Below are 24,165 nucleotides of genomic sequence, written 5' to 3' on the forward strand. Positions count from 1 at the left end.
ATTATAGCATCCCAAAATACATGCTTCATAATTTTTAGGCAAGTCACTCTTGTTTGTTTCCACTCGTGGCCATTCTGTTTGGACTGATGGATCACACACACACTCAGTTTTATGTTGTGTCTGTTATAGTGTTTGGTTAGTTTGCTCCATTTACATTTTTACATGTTTATGCCACCTTGAGCACTGTCTGAAAGTGTGGATGTTTGTTTCTGCCACTCAATAAAACAATTAAAAGGGTAACTGTGAATTTTTATCCCACAATTCTGACTTTTTTTCTTGCAATTGCGAATTTATATCTTACAATTCTGAGAAAAAAAGTCAGAATTCTGAGATATAAATTCGCAATTGTGAGGAAAAAAATTATCTTTTAATTTTTATTCTGTGGCAGAAACAAGCTTCCATGAAAGTGCTTTATAAAGCAAACATTAGTAGTAGTAGTACCTATCAGTTGCATGACAAAACTGGTCATGTGATCAAGATGGCTGCCCCCATGAGGGAGAAACCTGCTCCATGTATTCTGGAAAAAGGGAGTATGGGGTCTTTGCGGAACAAAAGTGAGTATGAGGTCTCCAAATTTGTGGGTGTTTTCAAACTGTTGGGTGTTTATAAATCACACAATTAAAATGATCCCCTTCACCTGACCGACCCCACCCCTAAACCCTACACACACTGTGATGTGGGCAAATCAGGTAATGCAGAGAAAAACACCCCTCTGTTTATGGCCACTTCCACTGATCTGCTAACTCCTATTACTAACCTGCAGAGACCTATGCTTGACAAAAGTGGGCGTTTCTAAATTTGTGGGTGTTTTCAAACTGGTGGGTGTTTATAAACCATGCAATGAAAATGATCCCCTTCACCCGACCCCACCCCTAAACCCTACCCACACAGTGACGTGGGCAAATCAGGTAATGCAGAGAAAAACACCCCTCTGTTTATGGCCTCGTCCACTGATCTAGTAACTCCTATTACTATCCTGCAGAAACCTATACTTGTAAAAAGCTTGCGTGAGTGTACATCATCAGCAACATCTCAAAAGTTCTGTTCATGTCTTAAGGCTTATTCACACCAACGACAATAACTATAAAAGTAGGCTAACTTTAAATAATGTATTTATTTAAATAATCGTTATAATAGAGATGTCCTCACCACAATGATTACCATTAATGATAATGACATGGAGGAACGATGTCGTTGGAATCATTTCCAGAATGATTATGTCCAGCTGACAAACAATAAAAACAGAGTTACCCAATTTTAAAGAGTTATGTTCTGTATATACATACATACAGTCGGGACATTTTTAAATGCAATTAAATCAATAACAAAATCAATATAATCAATAACCTTTATTTAACTGACAAAAGTGCAAAGAAAACACCAATGTTTTCTAACCAACTGTATTTTGTAAATATAGACCAATTTTGGTGGCTGCAACACACTCCAAAAAGTTGGAACATAGGCAAAATAACATTGGAAACATTGGAAGTCTTTTCTTTGTACTTTTGTCAGCTAAATAAAGGTTGAAGAGAATCACAGATTATTGATTGTTTTACACTTTACAAAAAATCCCAACTTGAAATGGGGTTGTATGACTAGACAAATAATGTACAGTACAAAATAGACAAGATCGACTAAATATGTACACTAGATACAATTATGCAAGGGAATGTGGATAAGAAAGGAGCAGGATATGTTAAATACAAGTATATAAATGTGTTAGGTATTGCACTTTTTTTCTTAGTGTGAAAGGGCCTTTAATATGTGAAGAAGAAAAAAAAATTTACCAAACGGATAAAGTCGTCTGTCAGTAGTGGTGTGCAGGGGCCTCATGAGACCCCGAGGGATACGTGACTGAACGTGTAGTATGATTTACATGGTAACACTTTACAATAAGGTTGTATTAGTTAACATTATAGTTAATGCATTAGTTAACATGAACTAACCATGAACAACACTTCTGTTCAGCATTAGTTCATCTTTGTTAACGTTAGTTGATATAAATCCAGCTGTTCATGGTTTGTTCATGTTAGTTCACAGTGCATTAACTAATGTTAGCAATATTTTAATAATGCATTAGTAAATGTTGAAATTAACATTAACAAAGATAAATGAATGCTTTAGAAGTGCAGTTCATTATTAGTTCATGTTAACAATGTTAACTAATGAACCTTATTGTAAAGTGTTACCATTTACATTTATACATTTGGCCCAACATTTGGCAAATGTGCACATAAATATTTAAATATATATTGGGTGAATTCAGGTTAATGACGCACTTTTTCCCAGTCATCTTAATGGCAAAAAGTTTCCCAATCAACCTATGTAACTTACTGAAGGGTTACTTCTTTAAGCTGAGAGAGTATCTTATCATTATGTTTTGGGGGAAAGTTTCCTGATCAGAGCTAGTGCTCGACCAAATCCAACCTTAAAGAAGGTGATTGTGTGTGTGTGTGTGTGTGTGTGTGTGTGTGTGTGTGTGTGTGTGTGTGTGTGTGTGTGTGTGTGTGTGTGTGTGTGTGTGTGTGTGTGTGTGTGTGTGTGTGTGTGTGTGTGTGTGTGTGTGTGAGTGTGTGTGTGTGTGTGTGTGTGTATTTCTGGTCCTCTTTTTGACACAGGACCAGAACAACTGGCACGCAGGTGAGGTGTAATGATCAGATTTGTGACCTCAATGAGTCACGTTGTGCCTAAATTGCGATTTTGGTCATCATCCTGATAATCAATGGAGATATGCTTATGGCCATCAGCTCATATGTGGAAATGTTCTACGTTTTTCAGAATCATTCGACGGTGAAAAGATTAGCCTATAATTGCTGTTGTTTTGATAATTTACAGCAGAGCAGCCTATATGAATTCCTGGCCTGACTTATGATGTTCTGCTGAACTATTCTTCAGTAAAATGTTCTTCAGTTGTTTGCATCTTTGACTCCTGGTCTTCATTCATCATATCTGGTCCGGGTCTTAACTGTAAATTCCCCTACATTACTACAAAATTGCAAAATGTTAGCTTTGGTGCAAAGCAATAATACTTTTAAAATATGAATGAATCTCATAACAAACTAAATATATTGCTTAATATTTATGTGTAAATATTTATGTTTAATAAAATGTTTATCCGCATTTTGTCAGTTCATTATGCAACTCATCTGTATAGTTGCTCTCGTCTAGGCCTATTCCTCAAGCTATCTTGACGGTGACCACAGGGGCGTGCGCGTATGCTTCAATGTCGAACAAACATGCTTTTTGCAGTGCGCGACGTCACTCGAACGCCTCGCAATGGTGAGAGGCAGAACTTACAAGCACTCAAAGCCCAGCGAGAGGAAGAGCGAGAACACGCGCTCACAGCCACTCTAGATCTATCCCCCATTCAACACAGCAGCGGTAAGAGATTCCAATATGTCACACGGACACTGCAATGTACAGTTTAGAGTTAGGAAAGCAATGGGGTGAGTGGAACAATTGCCGGAATTAGCTTCGTCTTTTTGCTGCGATATGTAAATACCTTTCGTATGGCGGGGCTCCACATGTGAAGCGGGCAAAATAATCCCGCAGCAAACAATGTGAATTATAAAAACCAAATGATGGTTTACAGTCACCCAGAAGTTCAGATTAAAACATTTGCGCACAGTTTTTCCTCATCAGTATTGTTGTAGCCACCATATGATGTGGGCCTTAATGGGCAACGCTTATATAGCTATACACATCTTTATATCATATGAGGGGGACACCAGATTTGACATAGTGTAGTACTTAAAATTCACTGGAAAGTGAAAGAGAGTTTTGGTTAAGAGCGAAACCAAGAGCTTTGTCGCGGGCCTGTGTATCCTCCTCCTCCCTTATTTATGAAAACGATGTGAGGGATGCTGTGTTTTTCCTTGTGTGTTTTAGAGGGGTTCATTGAGACTTCTGGGCAGGTTGTATCAGCTGTTCTGTGGAAACTGTGTGTCGCGCGGTGTTGCGTTGCTGTTTGTGTTGCAGCGCGAGAGCAGCTTCTCGGCTATCATGGCAGCGGAGCTCCTCTGTTGTGCGAAGGCGGGTAAAGCCATCGCGACTCTAAACAACACGTTATCCATCTCCAAACACGATACGGATGATGGATAGATAATCGTACAAGCGAAATCTCGATATTTTTTCCAGATTTGGCTGAAACTGATGAGCTAGCCGTCTCGCGCAGGGGGTGTTTTGTGAACTCGGTCAGACCTGCCTATTGGCGTTGCTGTGTTTCGAATACGCCACCCATGTACTTTTCCTACATTATTGTAATGCCAATAAAATTGTGTAGTCACCACAAGGTCTTAACGTAGGTTTGTGTGTCTTATGTTCGCACAGTTCGACTTAGCCTACGGTTTGTGTGTTTGTCCATCATTAGCTAATGTGATATACAATCTTAGAGAGATATATTTTTTCTACCATTGATAAACTTGTTGAAATATGTAATGAAATCATATAGTTTCTTTACTACATCATGCTTATAGTAAATACTCTCGGTGCATCTACTTTTAAGTAGTTAAATAATGGGTTTTCAAACTTTTTGGGCCCCCAAATACAATTATTCCCATTGCTAACCCCCTCCTAAAATATTAAGGGAATTTCTTGTCTTCGTGTATAAACAGCTATTTATGTAACACAATTTTAAGCTTAGCGTTATATAGACATCATTTTGGATTATATTTACAATAATATGAATATGTATTAATGTGAGCTTTAATATTCACTTTTAAAACTATATGCAGATTTGCTTTATATTTTGTTCTGTTTAGTAGTGGTTTTTAGTAGAAATGTCTGGCCAATCTTTAGAATCTGCAGAAACAATTATCTATATTTAGCTAAATGTGCAAAACAAGCACAATTTGGCTGCTTTAAAAAAAAATTGTGTGTAAATATTTGTGCACAGGACAAATTTTGTACCTTTCTGTTTAATGTATTAATTTGATTGAAGTTCTAAATTGAAAAGATTTAGGAAAAGTGTGTTTTATATATTTCTCCTATTAGTGTTTTTTTATGTAGCATTTAAATAATTATTCCTGAGAAATATTAGCAACATACCTTTTTATATGATCCATCAAATATTTCATACTAGACTGTTGCAATAAAGACATTTGGAAGTTTAACTCATGCTAATCATGTATTTCCTTTTTGGGGAAATTTCAAACCAAACAGTTTAATAACTCCATGTAGCGGAATTGTTGAAGCAGAATAACCGCAACCATCTGTCTAGTCTATATATTTCTTCTCATATAGCTTGATTCAATAATAGATGTAGGAGTTTCAGAAATCTACCCCCCCCCCACGCACACACACCCCAAAAAACACAAACAAACATGCACTTTAGCCGTTTTGCTCTATACTCACACAAAGCTTTAAAAGTTATTTCTTCTCATATCGGAAACACAAAAACTATCTCCCTCCCTGTACACTGCAGTACAATTGCAATGTTAATGTTGTTGTTTTTTTGTCTTTAAAACAGGAGAGGTAGAGTGTGTGAAAACTGGTCATGTCAGGACAGAGAAAAGGAGCTTCAGCACGGCTTCGAAAATGTGCCTTCTGTAGAACCAACCGAGACCAGGAGTGTGGACAGTTACTGGTGTCGGAGAACCACAGGGTGGCAGCCCACCACAAGTGCATGGTATGTTAGCTGTCCACTAGCTTGCTTTCTTGTATATTTGTTAAAATGGATAGAACCGGCTCTTATTCATACATTTATTTATTTATTTGCCTAGTTTCACATAACATCTCAGAGAATATGAATATAGAACATCACATGATAACAATATCATCTGTTATATATATATATATATATATATATATATATATATATATGTATATATATATATATATATATATATATATATATGTATATGTAGTATAAAAGTATATATTTAGACATGTCTAACATTTGATTTGTGATTGCTTTACCCAGCTTTTCTCATCAGCATTGGTCACATCTCACTCAGAGAGTGAACACATTGGAGGCTTTTCTATTGAAGATGTGAAGAAGGAGATAAAAAGAGGAAATAAACTAGTAAGCATCCAGACCAACAGCTCTCATAAAATGTATTTGTTCCTTTAGGCTCAAAATAGAGAATACACATTCAGCTTTTCTATCTCACCTCTGATTTCCTGTTCAGATGTGCACTTCCTGTCACCGGCCCGGGGCGACCATCGGCTGTGATGTAAAGACATGTAGGCGGACATACCACTATTATTGCGCTCTATGGGACAAGGCCCAGACCAAGGAGAATCCCTCTCAAGGCATCTACCTGTAAGTATAATGATGATGCTGCTCATCGCAAAACTGCTTCCGCTTTATAATTCTGTGACTCTAATTATTTTATTTTTTGAAAATTAGTGTTTACTGTCGCAAACACAGAGATGCCTCTCAAGATGGCAGTGATGGTAACTAGCTGTCTCTACTTCATTTAATGTTGGAGACTAACCTGCTTGTGAACCATTTATTAGCGATTTGCTCTTATTCCAGATGAACAGGGAGTTGCAGCCAATGACTCGGATTCATCTCCACCGAGGAGCAGGGGAAGGGGGCGTTTTGAGAAAAGCAGAATCAGAGGTGTGTCGCGTGGACAGTCAGATGACACTCGATCCACCTCGTCGCAAGGCAATGATGATACAGAGAGCTCCTCACATGTAGGCCACTTTATCTACTTTTTCCCCCTGATATAACACATATTTAATCCGAATAGATTACAGGTGACTTGATACAAGCTTTAGAATATAAATGGTTGGCATATGCTAATTTGTCTCATGCTTGTGTGTGTCACAGCGGGACCGGTCCCCGCTGAGAGGCAGCCCCAGTGATTCAGGCCTTCGCTGTGGCTTCTGTCATGCTGGTGAAGAAGAGAATGAAACGCGGGGTGTGCTCCACTCAGACAATGCCAAGAAGGTTGCTGCCCACTACAAATGCATGGTGAGGCTTTTTCAATCCTGAAAAACAATGGGTCATCTTTAAAGTGCCCCTATTATCCCCCCCCCCCGAAAATTACCTTTCATGCAGTGTGTAATATAGCTGTTTGTGAATGTAAAATGTCTGCAAAGTTTTAAAGATTAAAGTGCACTACAAAGAAAGTTATTGTTAGGGTTGTGACGATAGTGTCGTGTATTGACGATAGAGATCTTGACCATATCAAGGCGATAATTGGCTTGTTTTCCCAGTATTATTTTCTTCTTCTTATCCTTTTTCTTATTATTACTATTACTAGTAGTAGTAGTAATGTAGTTGTTACTATTATATTATAATCAGGCTAGTATTATCAAATTAATATTATGACATACAATTAATTTACCTTCCCTAATTTTATAACGACATCACCACACAACCATACTTGCGACACCGGCACAAACCTTATGAGGATTGAGGACTCAATGAATTTTTTTTAAAACAGAACTACTAAACTACATCCCACATCAAAATAGAATTTCAAGGTGATCTTTCTTCATCCTTAAAGGAACACGCCAACTTTTTGGGACTTTGGCTTATTAACTGTATTCCCCAGAGTTAGATCCCATACATACATACAGAAGTGCAAAACACACCATTCTCATCTCCATGCGTGCCGTAACTCTGTCTGACGCACCTGCTCAATAAGTGACAAAATAACGCCAACAATTTCCTATTTACATGTTGTGATGTGTGTACAAATAACAAGGTTACAAGACACAGCCATCTTATAAATGTATATACATACCGGGGACTATATTCTCAGAAGGCGCAGCACTGCTCTACTTCTGGGGAGTGATTTGCTCACAGCACATGAGAAGTAGCATTGTTACTTCCGTCAACAAAACCAGCGTGACTAGGTAGCTGTTTTTGCACAATGAACCCACAGACAAAAATTAAAACTGCCCACCCCCCCTCCAATTCATTAGCAAGGTAAATGCTACAGGTCAAAGCAGGGATGGAAATTAACTTTTTTGTCCACCGGCCACTGTGGCTAGTGGATTTCAAAATCTACCAGCCACTCAATGTTTTTACCAGCCACTTTCTTGGTTTTAACCGACAATGTGTAACTGCATGTGAAAATTAATACTACAAGCTCTACAATACTTAAGCAGTTTATTTAATCTCAAGTCTCAATGAAATACTGACATTTTCTCTTTTCTCTCTTATACACACACAAACCATGAACTGATATACATTTCATTAAATGAGTAGGGCAGATTAATGGATGTGGCATTTGGATGATTCGTGGTCTTTTATGGCTTCCAGTTTTAGGTTTTTAGTCCCAACAATGAAACTATTAGTTTTGGCATCTTCTGAAGTGTGTTGATGACATACTAGGGTTGCCACCTTTAGTGTGGCAAAATAAGGGACACCCATTCACGACAATATAAAATATAACATTTTATATTATTTTACATTTGATTATTTAATTTATTTGTAAAGAACTCTTTAGTAGCCTATTTGGTGCACTTTAAAGGGATAGTTCACCCAAAACTAATCCTCATGATGTTCCAAAGCTGTATGAGTTTCTTTGTTCTGCTGAACACAAAAGATATTTTTAAGAAAGTTTGTACCCAGGCTGCTTTGGGGGCACCATTGACTTCCATAGTAATCTTCCAATGTGTTCAACATAACAAAGAAATGTATACATGTTTGGAACATCGGGTGAGTACATGATGACAGAATGTTCATTTTTGGATGAACTGTCCCTTTAAGCAGTAATTCTGAACCAGTAATCACTTTTTTGACAATTCTGAAATTCAAAAATGTTTAATTTTTTATTAATTTACTTAAATTATGACTATATTATTATGTAATTATTTGTCCCATTTTTATCTAAATATTATTTTAATAAATGTCAAACTTTATATGGCAGGATTATTTATTATGTGTGATTAAAATGATACATAACATTAATTAGGCTATAATCTATAAATTAACCTGTCTAAAAATATATAATTCTGTCTGCCAAGCTCTGATAATGTATGGAATATTATATAAATATATTAACCATTTAAAAAAACAATAGGCCTATACCTTTGGAAGCACGGATGTGTCTGTCACATAGACCGGTCTGTCAGCGCTGCTGCTTTAATGCTGCCTTCACGTGCTATCGGAAATTTCCTAATTCCCACTTTAGAAGTCGTGATTACGAGCTTGTTGCATTCAAGTGCTTTGTTGTCGGAGTGAACAGGAATCATGGTGGACACCAGGTTATTCTTGCCTATTTATTGGGAAAATCGTATTAAAACCATCATCATTTGTAGTCTCCCATGCACCGACAACCATATAAACATTACAGATAGTCCGCTTTCTGCTGATTCTGTAATTTCAGTCAAATGAAGGCTATTTTCGCTGTGTACCAAACATACAATACACTTCATATGATTACTCTTACATGTAAATATGTACTACGTTAATGTCAAGACAAGACGACCAAGCTGTTTTGGAAAAAAACAACAATAAAACCACACCTGCCACAGCAGTCCAGCTCCCGCCACCATGTTTAACGCTTATGACACGCCCATCTCGGGAATTGGGGTATCAAAATTATTTCCGAACTTCCCAGTGGTAAACACGACATCAGAGGGCGTTCATGTGCAATTTTTACCTAGGAAACTCGTATTTACGATAATTCCGATAGCACGTGAAGGCAGCATGAGTCAGTCAGTCTGAGCAACTGAAATGCTTCTCTGCAAAGTGTGCAGTTGGCCTGAGGTTCATCACGAGTTACTGGACAGACCCATTGATACCTGTTTGATATTCAGCCCTATATCTGGAGATCCTCTTGCGTTCAAACGGTGGACGTTGCGCGAGCTCGAAGTTTTAAAAAAATCGCACACGTTTACAGCGCATGTTCTCTAGACTCCGCCACAAGGGCAACAAAGCAGCTAAAATGCAACCACGTGCAAATTAACTTCTCCACTACTTATTGTGAATTTGATTTGTAACGCCACTTTTTTTTTTTTTTTTGAAGGTGTGCCTCCTCTAAAAGTGTCCGCTGTCGAGGTGAAACAGCAGGATATGCTATTTTTATTTACCCGCCACGGTGGCCGGTAGGTAAAGCGAGTCTATCCGCCACAACACAAAATCACCCGCATTTGGCTGGTGGCGGGTGCTAATTTCCATCCCATGTCCAAAGAATTACCTCTAGCACCGCTCATTTGTTACTGTGACAGAGCACGTTCGTGACAACACAATACTAACATTACAGGGGATACATGGAGCACGGGAAAAACTGCAATACAGTAGTGACCACCCTATTCATGTAACAGTGTCACAAACGTTACATTAGATCTAGCTAATGGTACTGTGACAGTAGGCTAGTCATCTAAAAACATAACCGAACACTTACCGCAGCCGCGGGTGATCCGCTTTGTCCCGTCTGTACTATCGATGGGATGGCCGTATTCTTCAGCACACATTTCATGGTCCGTGTGGCAAATTCCATTTTTTCTAAATAGTCGTCCTCTGTGAAATGTTCAGAGCAAACGCGATTGTGCTTGATGATGGCTACAGGTGTGTTTGGATCTAAATCCAGAGCAAGTAGCCATCGATTCATCAGGTCAGCGTTTTGGATTGGAATTCTATGAAATATCATTGTATTACCTGGGGCCCGTTCTTCGTACGTCGCTAACTCAGTTAGCTGGATTTGATTGTTGACGATTTGACATGATCTCGGATTGTTTGGTTCTTCGTAGCTCATCCTGGACTTGCTGTCATAGTAACAGGTCCGTAAGCTTAAACCTGCTCATGAGCAGGCTTATTTCATGTAAACCGGATTAGATTGCATCTTGAGGTGATATTTAAAATCTGTCCCAGCCACTACTACTTTATTACAAGAGTTCATTACTGAACCAGGGGCAATAATAATAATTTTAAATAATAATAATAATAATAATATAAAAATGTTATATTGTATATGTATATGAGAATGTGTATATAATATTATAATGTTGTATATAATAATATAGACACAGCCACTTGATTGAGCGATTTTATTTGTGACGGAATAATTACTTTATAATTTTATTGGAGGTTTACACACATGTTGTACAGTTAATCTGAGCCGTGCATTCATTTAAGTGATGACAGATATTAAGGGAGTGGCTTGATGCAGCGCAAGAGATGCAGATAATTTGATCTTGACCCTTAAGAAACTCTTGTAACTCTTGTAACTCACTTTACAAATCAGCTCCAAATGAATTAAAAATAAAATTACAACATTGAAATAAAAATGTAAAGGGTGTACAAATACTGTATAAAATCTTGAATATAAATAATTGGTAATCATGTTAAAAAAACAAAAAAACATTTATCATTTATCTATAATAACTTTTATGTTGGTTTGGTGGTTTGGCTGTTTCCTTATAAAGGTCCAGAAATTTGTGGGGTTTTTATTGTATAATTTGTCAAGTTTTTTGCCAGGTGGCTTTTTTAATTATATGATGTCATTACGTTGATGTCTTGACGCCAGCCAATCGCTGCATTGCTGATCGTGGTTTCGAGTATCGATGCATCTGCCCTCTTCAGGGAACACAAGAACGCGCAGTGATCTTAGATAATTTAATCCAGATATTTTAATCCAATCAGCAAATTCGTTTGAAGAACCAAATTAGCCAGAGATCAGTTATCACGATTAAAAGATCTGGGATCTGTCAAATCATCTCAGATGTAATAAATAACGTACGAAGAACGGGCCCCTGGTCTCCCCTGTTTATTGTCGCAGTTCTTTACAATACAGCGAACACCCATGATTGTAAACTATCTAGTAATTGCTGACTCTATTACTCCAACTCTGAATGAACTCTCTGCTCCTCACCGCGGGGCTTCTCAGGTGCTGCGAGCAAATCACTCCACACTCCCCAGAAGTAGAGCAGTGCTGCGTCTTCGGACAATATAGTCCCCAGTATGTATATGTTTATAAGATGGCTGTGTCTCATGTAACCTTGTTATTTGTACACGCTGTGACTATACACATCACAACATGTAAATAGGAAAATGTTGGCGTTATTTTGTCACTTACTGAGCGATAGGCTAGCTGGAGCCGTTTACGTCCAGTCTTTGTGCTAAGCTGGGCTAGCGGAGGGGTGCGTCAGACAGAGTTATGGCACGCACGGAGATGAGAATGGTATGTATGGACTTATCTAACTCTGGGGAATACAGTTAATAAGCCAAAGTCCCAAAAAGTTGGCGTGTTCCTTTAATACAGTTGTTGTTTGAGCCAAGGTGAAAACCGCATTGTTGTTCGCCAGCATTTTGTTTTGTTTCCATAGCACATTAACATTTTAATGGCACTAATAACAATAATAACAATACAAATAATTATTATTTATAATAATAACAAAGTCTTGGTCTGAACACAGCACAATAATCAGTCATCGATGAAAATCAAAAGCAGCTTCAAACACAGACTTAAATCAAAATTTGTTTAACAAGAAATATTGAATCTTTTAATTTTTTTCACTATGTTTAATGCATGGTTCACAAGATAAATATTTATCCAATAAATTAAGATAATTGATATACCGTTATCAGCACTGAGGTAGATTCAGCTCTCGTTGTGTCTGAGAGAATAAATGCACCGTGCAGCGTCAGATGCTAAAAGCTCTGTTTTGCTTTCACTCTTACGGAATAATTGACTGTAGTTAGTAGGGCTGTAATCAACCAAAGAAAATCTTGGTCGACTGAAGTCCTGAAATTTTCGACTAAAAATCGACTAAAAATGACGTTAGGAAAAAAAACGTTAAATTAATTAGTTGCGCACTGTGCGCAGTACTTGGTAGCCTTGTTGTCTGCATAAATGAATTATAAATAAACATAAAAAACTAGTAGGCTATTTGCAGTATATTAAATAGTTTTTGAGCTGATTATTTTGCACTGAAATGAGTCTGACACGCGAGTCTGTCGGCTATGACAGCGTTGCATCACGTGCACCTGCGCAATATCATAGCCTATGATTTCCCAAAATATAGTACTATTGTCAACTAGATATCATCACAAGAACTTTTGAGGAATATGCAACATAATTTAGACAATTGTTTTTGTCATATGTATTATAATAACTGACAGACAGTAAAATTGCAGCCGCTCTGTGCAGCTCGAACAGGAGCTGAGCTCAGCTTCACGGCTGAGACACGAATAGACTATTAACTTAAAGCTTTTACTCTTAAACACAAAAGGCACGTCCACTTTAATAAAAAATGAATATTTATTAAACAAGCCAGATCAAGAGCAGAAAAAACGCTCTCACAATTAAATAAATAATATAAGTTACAGAAAACTAGCCTTCTTCAATCTGTCTCTCTTCTCCAGTGGGTTGGGCTAATCCAAAAGTGAAAACAATGGGGGTGTTTTGAAGACAGTCTGTTACCTGTGAAACAGGGGTGCTCTGAAAACACCCCCATTAGCAATTAGTGCTTTCCACCTGATGAAATGAACGCGGCGCGGCAAAACTGATGAAATGAACGCGGCAAAACTGATGAAATGAACGCGGCAAAACGGACAGTACAGATCCACTTTTGCGGCACGACTGAAGCGTGGTGTTGTGAGGCTTCCCCTCATGTGTATGTTGATGGGCGTTCCTCAAGTTTACCGCTATGGGCGTGCGTTTGAGCCAGCGGGGAATGAAAAACAAAGGACGGGCGAGAGACTTCTCTTCGCCAGTTGGTTGGGCTAATCCAAAAGAAGTGAAAACAATGGGGGTGTTCTGAAGGCAGACTGATACCTGTGAAACAGGGATGCTCTGAAAACACCCCCATTAGCAATTAGTGCTTTCCACCTGATTAAATGAACGCGGCGCAGCAAAACTGATTAAATGAACGCGGCAAAAACTAATTAAATGAACGCTGCAAAAAAATCGACCAATCAAAATTTTGGTCGAGCCAGAACGTATCGACCAATAATCGACTAATCGACTGGGAGATTACAGCCCTAGTAGTTAGAGACCCCTTCACTGGCATAACTCTCGTGCATTGTTATAAAAATGCATGTGATATCCGCAGGCTCACCTTTTGGGTGAAATATTTCAATGCGACTTTTTCTTCAATGCCAATCTTTGCTCACAAAATGATAGAAAAATGTTCTTATTTCCCGCAAAAATAAAATGAAGTAAATAATTAAATAACTGAGTAAATAAGAAAATGAATGATCAAATAAGTTAACTCCTGGGTCAAACAAACCATTTTCAGACTCTTTGAGAAATGAGGTGACGTGCCATGTATATTATAAGATAATTTTTTTTTGACCGTTGATGAATGCAAATCTATTGTAGGGGACCTCCAAAACAAAACTTTTAAATAGCATATTAGGGGCACAATGTTTTTTTTAATTAATTTAAACTTTGTATTTGTAAACAAATATTATCTCAAATAATCAACCTATTTAGTACTGAAAAAGTATATATTTTACTCCATCTTATTTTTATATTTATTCTAGGCTTGAAAAAGTTTGATTCAACCTGTTCCGTTAAAACGTCTTTTATTTTCTGTTTTTGTCACAGCTTTTTTCTTCGGGTACCGTCCAGCTAACTACCACCTCACGTGCTGAATTTGGGAACTTTGAAATTAAAACGGTTATCCAGGAAATCAAGAGAGGAAAAAGAATGGTGACATTTTTTTTTTTTATTCAATATAGAATTGCTAAACTATATTGCTGACATATAAGGAAGTGAACTAAATATAGGTTTACACCATGGTCAGTAGAAAAATATATATTTTTTTATTTTCTCTTTTGTATGATGTGGTTATTATATTAAGTCAGTCACATTCACCCAGTTTCACAGACGAAGCTTAAGCTAGTCCCAGACTAAAATGCATGTTTTAGCCATTTTAACTGAAATCAGCTTGCACTGGCATATCTTTAAATACCATTGTCTTGTCTCAAGATGCACACTAGTAATGCTTTTCCCAAGGCACGTTTATAAAAGCTACTTAGGGGGTGTGTTCACACTTGCCATGTTTGGTTTGATTAAAACGAACCGTTGTGTGATTGCTCAGTTATTGTGGTTCATTTGAATAAGTGTGAACACTGCCATCTGAACCCTGGTGCGCACCAAACAAGTGGACTGAGACCGCTAAAAAAATGGGCCTCGGTCCGCTTCCAAACAATCTCTGGTGTGGTTCATATGATGAGCGCAACATGGACCAAACACATGTAAACGCACCAAAAACAGGAAGATGAGACCCTAAAAAGGACAGAATGCTCACACATACAGTTTTCTCGTCATAGTTGTGATGTTGCCATCACAGTCCGGTACAGGCATCAGAACTACGTCTCCTCGCAGCAGATCTTCATTTGTGTGTGTGACGGAGGGATTCCTGCCACTGTTTTGACTCCTCACACATTTTATAAGCTCTTCATGAGTTCTCAGCTGGTCAAAATATCATCGTATGTAGGCTATGCACAAATAACAAGAGAATTTAGCCTAGCACACAGAATTGTTTTGGATGTTCGGTAAGTTCTGTCTGAACTAAAGTTTTTTTTTTTTTTTTTGTACCGGACCAAACGAACCAAGTGTGCTACAAGTATGAACACACCCTTAAATGCCCAAATTTAACTAATGCCTAATCCTGGCTTAATCTAAGCCATGTCTGTGAAACTGGCCCCTAATGTATTTTTGGTCATTTCAGAAATGCACGCTTTGTGCCCAGCTTGGAGCGACCATTGGATGTGAGATAAAAGCCTGTGTGAAAACCTACCATTATCACTGTGGCCTGCAAGACAAGGCCAAATACATAGAGAATATGGCTAGAGGCATTTACAAGTATGTTCTTAATATTAACTGCTTGTTTTCATTATACAAATATGAGTAGTCTGGTAAGATTATTTTGTAGAATTAGATTTTTCCAAATGGTTCTTACATTCTGTATACACACTGAAACCGTCAGGACCGTAAACTAGGGCTGGGCGATATACAATATATACACTATAAACTTGTCTTATTTATAAGATTATACTTTATCTCAGATTCTGCTTAATACTTATATTATACTTAATCTCATACTACTGTATGTCGATATAAACAGTATAGCCTCAGTTTATATCATTTATAAATATATATCGTACTTGATATACCACCCAGCCCAACAATGATCACATGTGCTGTTGTATTGCAGTATAACAGGAACTTGTATGTTGTTTTCACCAGGCTTTATTGTAAGAATCACAGTGGAAATGAGGAAAGGGATGAGGAAGATGAAGAGAGGGAGAGTCGCAGTAGAGAGAAAGCTGCTATTGACAACAGAGCAGATCCTCCATCGCAGGTCAATGGCAACTAGGTGAGATTCTGCATGTGTATCCTTGGAATGGAATTTCATGTTAATTCTAATCATTGTACATGATGCATCATAATGCATTCTTGTTACAGTGTGATTTGTTCAGTCTGTCGTGACAGAATTTGTATTTGATAACTATTCAGGACCAGGCAATGTATTACCATATTTTGATATCAAAGATATCAATGTGATCAGTGGACATGCCGAAGATTGAAGTTCTGTCTTTTTTCCGAAGGTGAATGAAGATGGAAGACATGATACGATGGGCATAAAATAAATATTTTTGTATAATGCTCAATTAGAAACTAGGGGCCAGCTCACAATAGTTTTCATCTCTTTGACAGTATTTCATGGACAGTGAGAATGTAAGTTCAATATCAAATAATCTCGATATGTTACTGCAGTGTAAACTATAACTTAGCTGGGATAGGTTTTATTTAAACATATGGTATATTAATACTTAATACAATATGATCGGACAGCTGGAACAGTGTCATCTGTTTGTGCTTGCACCTCCAGTTTCCTCTTTGGCAAACTGCTCTTTGACTGGACCCACTCTGAAAAAGACTGCCCCGCCGACTGTTTATAGTGCATCTCCTTCAAACCATGATGTTTAATAAGCCTTTCAAAGTAATTCTCCTTCATGAAACTGTCTTTACCTCTTTTTTCTCTCTTGCAACATGTATTATATTTTATTACTGTATTATACTCATGAGTAATATTGGATATCTGTGGTTTTCTTTATAGTACAGGACAGGATTAAAGAACATTGGCTAGCATGCACTTTTCTTTACTCTGTCTCACATGGTGGTCTCTTTTTCTGTATATGCACATGTTCCACATGTATCTTTAAGTAGGCATTATATGCTTTGTAATTTAAGTTGTCCATTCGGTAGCAACGATTCAAAATAAGAGTCCTTCTGAAAGGCAGACGCTTTCAAGCATACTTGAAGATATTGTTTGGAGGGAAAAAGTTAAAAAGTGAATCCTGAAAATGAAATGTTTACACTTTTTATTATTTAATACAAAATATATTACAGAATCTATTTAACAGTTTTATAAACGTTTTTTTGCGTTTCCACCACCAACAGTACCCTTATGATAGTCTTATGATAGTTCTCGTTCAAAGAAGAAAGTAACACGGTAAACAACAATGTACAACAGAAAGCAGATCTTGTTCTTGCTTCTCGGCATGTGGCTGTTTTGTCTCAAGAAGAAGACTATCACTTTGTTTGAGCCAAGGCTGCAGAGAATGGGCTGCAGGCTGCAAGGAAAAACACAGCCGAAAAGGCACGCTCAAGTGACGATTCTCTGTCAACCAATCAACATTCTGCAGTGAGTCTAGCTCCACCCTTTATTACCGTACTACTGTGAAAGCGGCATGGTATGGTTCAAAATGAGGGTACCATTCACAACTTATGACAATGGAAACAAAAAATGCATACTGTACTGAACCCTACCGCTCTGTGTAAACAAGCCATTATTACTCCTGTCAGGGGGGTATTCCAGAAAGCAGGTTATGTGACATACCCGGGTATGTTTAAGAGTAAGTAAGCAGAGAACCTCAACTTTCGGTTCCAAAAACGGAGGTAACTTTCAGGGTATGTATTGTAAGTAGCCATAGCAACTCCCTCTCTGAACATTATCTGCTTGGTTACAAACATCCTTCAAAATATCTCTTGTGTTCAGCAGAACAAAGAAACTTGAGGGCGAGTAAATGATGACAGAATTTTCATTTTTGGGTGAACTATCCCTTTAAGAGGTATTCAGATGTTTTTTTTTTTATATGATTAATGTAGTTATTAATACCACCAAATGTGTTTCAGTTATATAATATACAATAGTATATTCATTCTAAAGAATTAGAATAAAAAATTATAACATGGTAATGTTAATTAAATTCAAATATATTTATTTGTTGTCATCTCACACATGGATCTGCATTCAATTTTAGCATCAAATAAACGATATAATCCTTATTATGTCTATTGAAAAAGATTGCATATCCACCAAATAAGTGGCGATGTGCACTAAGTAAGTTTTGTAAATCGCCATTAAACAAAAGAAGAAAAGGAAGTAGAATGGCGCGCTTTATCTTAGCATCTGTTTCCATGGTGAATCATTGATTCGTCGCTCTGTTGAGAGTGTCTTGTGTGTTAACCCGGAACATACTCTGAGTTGTCTGAACTTACTCCCGGACTCGTTTTTGGAACCAGCATACCTCAAGGAAGCAATAAGGTTTGGGTTAATAAACCGAGAGTTCAAGGTAAAGACGGTAAGTTAACCTTGTTTTCTGGAATACCCCCCTGAGTATGAGAATGTTCATGTTTTTTTTTTATACCAGTGGGGACTTCAACCTGAATGCGTACAGACAGAGGAAACAAGCTTATACATGTTTTTTTTTGTTTGTTTGTTTTTGTGTGATTCTTATATTCAAGTCTTGTTTCTTGGCCTGTTGCACAAAGCTGTTTCAGTTGCTTTCAAGGTAAGTTCGAAATTAGTTTGAGCGAACGTTTCGGTTACTAACGTAACCTCGGTTCCCTAAGAAGAGGGAACGAGTATTGCGTTTTGCTAAAACGCTAGGGGGAATTCCTTTCCTCGAGATATTGAAGCAAATTTTTATCCAAAAATACCTTTTATACGCAGTGCAGCTGCACAACTCTCAGCAGGAAGCAGCTGCGTGCTGATTGGCTGTGCCGCTGCAACTGCAGCAACCTATAGCGAGACCGTGGGGCGGGATGGACCAATCAGGTCCTTCCAAATTCCCGCCACAAGGGGCAACAGAATTTGCATAGCCAAGGGTATATAAGACCCACTCTCGCAAGGTTAGTCAGGTTAATCGACTGAAGCGACTCCTGAGCAAGTGAGCAAGCAAAACGCAATACTCGTTCCCTCTTCTTAGGGAACCGAGGTTACGTTCCCTTACGAGAGTACTCTCATATTGCGTTTTGCTAAAACGCTAGGGGGACCAATGCAAAACGCCGTGCTTGCTTAACGGCTCTAAAGCCGACGACACCAAACCCAGGCCAACCTAGGTAGGCCCGTAATATGATCTCAATAATTCAGAATGAGCCAGACCTGAGTCGGGCCCTTAGTGAGAATGAACACGATATACGTGCAATAATAAGAATAGGATATACGTGCAATAATAAGAATAGACCAGACATAGTCGGGTCAGGAATAATGAGTGGCCAGATAATTCGAGCCGTATAAGGAATATGCTTATGACTTGTACAATATTCAACCCAGGCCGGACTTATCGAGCCTTAAGGGGTTAAATCTGTTTACACAGCAAGAAGCCCAGCTTGTAAAGCCGGAACATCTAAATTATAGAATCTGATAAAAGTGGACGGGGAGGCCCAGCCTGCCGCCGCACAGATATCATTCAGAGAAATGCCAGTAGACCAAGCCCACGAAGAGGCCATGCCTCTAGTAGAATGGGCTTTAATGCCTAAGGGGCAGCTGAGATCTTTAGACTCATAGGCCAGTGAGATGGCATCCACTATCCAACGTGACAAGGTCTGCTTTGTAACCGCGTACCCTCGGGTGCGGCTGCCAAAGTATACAAAGAGCTGTTCAGTTTGCCTGTAAGCAGTGGAACGCTCTATGTATATTCTCAGCGCTCTGACAGGACAGAGCAAATTAGCATCTACGTCATCTAACTGTGATGAAAGTGCCGAAAGTGAAATGACCTGACACGGGCGATGACTTTGGAGTCGTTTGGCCCAAATTCCAGACACGAGGTGCTCACAGAGAGCGCATGCAGATCACCCACTCGCTTAACTGACGCGATCGCTAGCAGAAAAGCAGTTTTTAGTGACAGGAGCTTTAAGCTCACCGAATGCAGAGGCTCAAATGTAGAGCTCTTCATGGCATCCAGGACCGTGGACAGGTCCCATATAGGAACTGAAGGGGGGCGAGGTGGGTGAAGCCTTCTAGCCCCCTTAAAGGGTTAGTTCACCCAAAAATGAAAATTCTGTCATTAATTACTCACCCTCACGTCGTTCGAGACCCGTAAGACCTCCGTTCATATTCGGAACACAAATGAAGATATTTTTGTTGAAAGCTGATGGCTGAGAAAGGCTTCTGATAGGCCTCCATTGGCATTCAGTACACTTATACTCCCAAGACGGATAAAAGGCACTCAAAACATCGTTACAAAGTCCATCTCACCACAGTGACTCTACAATAATCTTACGATGCGACGACAATAGTTTTTGTGCGCAAAAAAAATCAAAATAACACCTTTTTCCAACTTGTTACTGCCTTCCGTGTGTGCCTCCACGACGCATGCGCGAGAATATGACGCAGATCCGGCGTTCGGACACATGACCCAGAAGGGATTTGTTTACAATCAGAGGAAGACGCGCGCGTCTAAGCTGTTGGATTCTACATTGATCGTGCTTTAGGTCTCGGCGTAGTGCTCAAAATGGGGTTAGAGTGTGCATTTCATGGAATCCCGAACGCCGGCGCTACGTCATATTCTCGCGCATGCGTCGTGGAGGCATACACGGAAGGCAATAACAAGCTGGATAAAGGTGTTATTTTGATTTTTTTTTGCGCACAAAAACTATTGTCGTCGCATCGTAAGATTATTGTAGAGTCACTGTGGTGAGATGGACTTTGTAACGACATTTTAAGTGCCTTTTATCGGTCTTGGGAGTATAAGTGTACTGAATGCCAATGGAGGCCTATCTGAAGCCTTTCTCAGCATCAGCTTTCAACAAAAATATCTTCATTTGTGTTCCGAATATGAACGGAGGTCTTACGGGTCTCGAACGACATTAGGGTGAGTAATTAATGACAGAATTTTCATTTTTGGGTGAACTAACCCTTTAAGGAAGCGAACAATGAGATCGTTCTTTCCTAGTGACAGTCCGTTCACTCGAATGTGATACGCTGCTATAGCAGCCACATAAACTTTGAGCGTGGAGGGGGAGCGACCCGCATCCAGAAGCTCTTGTAAAAATGTAAGCACCTCTGACACTGCACAATCATGTGGGGTCAGACTTCGCGCTTTACACCAGTCTGAAAAGACTGACCATTTGCCTGAATAGAGCCGCCTAGTCGTGGGGGCTCTAGCTTCAGTAATAGTATTCATTACGCTTTCAGAAAGGTTCTCATGTACCCGTGATGGGCCAAACATGAAGCGCCCACAGATCGGGACGGGGATGCCAGATCTGCCGTTCCGCCTGCATGAGGAGGTCTCTCCTCAGCGGGATCGGCCACGGAGCTGGATCTGACATCTGACATCTGACTCAGCAGTGAGAACCAAGGTTGATTTCTCCAAAGCGGGGCAATTAGAATCACCGCGCATTTGCTCTCCCTGATCCTCAGCGAGCTGAGATTGTGCTCTGCCCATATTAGGGCTTCTTCCGCCATTGAGTGCAGATCGATAGATCTCAGACCGCCTGGCGATTTATATAGGCTACCACCGACCTGCTGTCCGTTCGGATCAGGACATGGTGGTGTTTTATGTACGGAAGGAAAGCTCTTAGCGATATCGTGACCGCTTTCATCTCTAGACAGTTTATATGAAGGCTTTTCTCCGAGTCTGACCAGAGACCGGAGATCGGCCTGCCCTTGTGAAGGGCTCCCCAACCTAGGTTGGATGCATCTGTCGAGATAACTTTCCACTTCGTAACAGTGCCCAAACTCACGCCCGTCTTGTACCAGATGGGATTTTTCCAAGGAGCCAGAGCTAACACACAGCTGTGGTCTACCTTGATTCGTAATCGGCCCGAAAGCCATGCGTGAGCTGGAACGCGGCGATTCAGCCAGCGCTGTAGGGGGCGCATGTGCAACAGACCCAGTCTGAGAACTGGCGCCGCTGAGGCCATGAGACCCAACATCCTCTGAAAGTGTTTGAGAGGAATGTGTGCACCGGACCTGAGGGAAACCGCTCGGTTCCGAACAGAGAGTCCAATACTGTTCCCAGAAACTAAACTTTCTGTGTGGGAGACAATAAACTCTTTGCCACGTTGATTCTGAGTCCCAAGCATTGTAAATGGTTGAGAAGCCAAGATCTGTGGTTTAATAACTGTATCTCTGACTGAGCTATTATGAGCCAGTCGTCGAGATAGTTGAGAATTCTCATTCCCCGAAGCCTCAGCGGGGTTAGCGACGCTTCCATGAACTTTGTAAACGTGCGGGGGGCTAGAGATAGACCAAAAGGTAGCACCTTGTATTGGTAAGCTTTCCCCTCGAAGGCGAATCTCAAGAATGGCCTGTGATGGGGGGCTATTTGTATGTGGAAATAGGCATCCTCTAGATCCACAGTGAAAAACCAATCTCTCGGGCGAATGTGCGCGAGGATTTGTTTCATTCTCAACATTCTGAACGGGCGCTTCATAAGGGTCTGAGATCTAGGATGGGTCTTAGACCACCGTCCTTTTTTGGTACAAGGAAGTAACGGCTGTAAAAGCCCGACTCGCTCTGTGAGGGGTGTACGGCTTCTACCGCTCCCTTTATTAACAGTTTTGATATCTCGGTTCGAAGCACGTGACTTTTGTCGCTTCTCACCGTTGTCGCCGTGGTCTGCGAGCAAACTGTAGCGAGTAACCTCGTTCTATTATGTTCAACACCCATTTCGAAATGCCGGGAATGGCCCGCCAGGCCTCGGCCTTCGAAGCCAGGGGCTGAATTAATCTGTGGGGCGAGTCGCTGAGTGTCAGGGACTCAGTGGCCCGATAACCTTGCGCTAAGTTGGCGCTTAAGAGGGAATTGTTTCCTGCCGCCTGAGTGCAGGGGGCCGGGGAGATAGAGTATTGGTGCTTGTGTACAGGCGAGCGCGTTTGAGTGCGGGCTCGTTGACTGTGAGAATAATGTTTCCAGCCACCTGAGTGCAGGGGGCTGGGGAACATGGGGGAGTTCTTGAGTGTAGGGGTACATGCTTTAATGCTGGCACACTGCCTACAGAGAAAAAGCTCTTTTTGTGACTCATATGGGTCGCCGTGAAAACGGTGTTTGTGTACAGGCGAGCACGCTTGCTTGCTCGTTGGCTGTGAATGTGGCGTTCCCAGCCGCCTTGAAGGGAGCTGGGGAGCGTTTTAGAAGAGAGAGAGGCGGTGCACTGGCCGAAGCGGGCACTATCCGCCTTCTCTTCATACCTCTGGCTAGGACGGCTTCGGAGGCTCAGGTTTCGACACATTGCTGGGTCGGGGACCTCGACGCTCCGGCGGTCTGCTGCGGCTCGTAGAGCGGGAACGCTGTCCGGGCTTGGAAGCCGCGTGAGGCTGGCGAGCTGAAGGCGGCGCCTTGGTGGGCTGGGCTGGGCTGGTCCAGCTTTAGCGTGACGGCTAGCGGAGGAGCTGGAACGCTTAGGCAGGAAATGTCGCATTGCCTGCGAAGCCTTCTGTGCTTCAGTGAAGCGCTCCGTGAACCCAACCACGGCGGGACCAAATAATCCTGAAGGCGAAATGGGCGCGTCCAGGAAAGCGGTCTTGTCCGCGTCCTTCATCTCGGTTAAGTTAAGCCATAAATGGCGCTCCAACACCGTCAGGCTGGCCATACATCTGCCGATCGCCTGAGCATTGGCCTTGGTGGCGCGCAGGGCCAAGTCAGTGGCGCCGCGCAGATCCTTCAGAGCCTCGTTGTCAGGAACAGACTCATCCAGGGAACGGAGGAGTTTGGCCTGGAAGACTTGAAGCACAGCCATAGAGTGTAGCGCTGACGCCGCCTGGCCGGCGGAGGCGAATGCTCGACCGGCGAGGCTGGATGTAGTGCGGCAGGCCTTGGAAGGGTGCACAGCCTTTGACTGCCATCCTCTGGCGGAGGGCGGGCAAAGGCGTGCAGCGACGGCTTCCTTGAGGGGAGGAAGAACTTGATATCCTTTTTTCTGAGCGCCATCGACTACCGAGAGCGCTGGAGAAAAGGAGGATTTGGCGCAAGAAGAAAATGGCGCCTTCCACGATCTTGTTAGCTCCTCGTGGACTT

The 24,165-nt window shown here is 40.5% G+C and overlaps 1 protein-coding gene across 11 annotated transcripts; it reads left to right on the forward strand.

The window, feature by feature from the left end:
* The first annotated feature begins 3,260 nt into the window (after positions 1-3,260).
* phf6 (PHD finger protein 6) lies at positions 3,261-17,032 on the forward strand. 11 transcript variants are annotated; one of them, XR_013818114.1, is made up of 12 exons: positions 3,261-3,381; positions 5,468-5,626; positions 5,921-6,022; positions 6,129-6,262; positions 6,350-6,396; positions 6,479-6,642; positions 6,779-6,922; positions 14,457-14,561; positions 15,586-15,719; positions 16,104-16,233; positions 16,466-16,595; positions 16,750-17,032. XR_013818114.1 is itself a non-coding variant. In XM_079838270.1 (11 exons), exons 2-10 carry the CDS (start codon positions 5,495-5,497, stop codon positions 16,231-16,233), a joined length of 1,092 nt encoding a protein of 363 aa, XP_079694396.1. In that variant the 5' UTR covers positions 3,261-3,381; positions 5,468-5,494; the 3' UTR covers positions 16,466-17,027. The 11 variants fall into 11 exon arrangements, 6 of the variants coding, with proteins under 6 accessions (XP_079694396.1, XP_079694401.1, XP_079694399.1 ...); XR_013818116.1 differs by lacking the exon at positions 3,261-3,381 and adding an exon at positions 3,770-3,853 and having other exon boundaries at positions 16,750-17,026; XR_013818117.1 differs by lacking the exon at positions 3,261-3,381 and adding an exon at positions 3,887-4,032 and having other exon boundaries at positions 16,750-17,026.
* The last annotated feature ends 7,133 nt before the right edge of the window (positions 17,033-24,165 follow it).

This window comes from Gobio gobio (assembly GCF_949357685.1).
Source record: "Gobio gobio genome assembly, chromosome: 16".
In the NCBI taxonomy this organism is placed as follows: Eukaryota; Metazoa; Chordata; class Actinopteri; order Cypriniformes; family Gobionidae; genus Gobio; species Gobio gobio.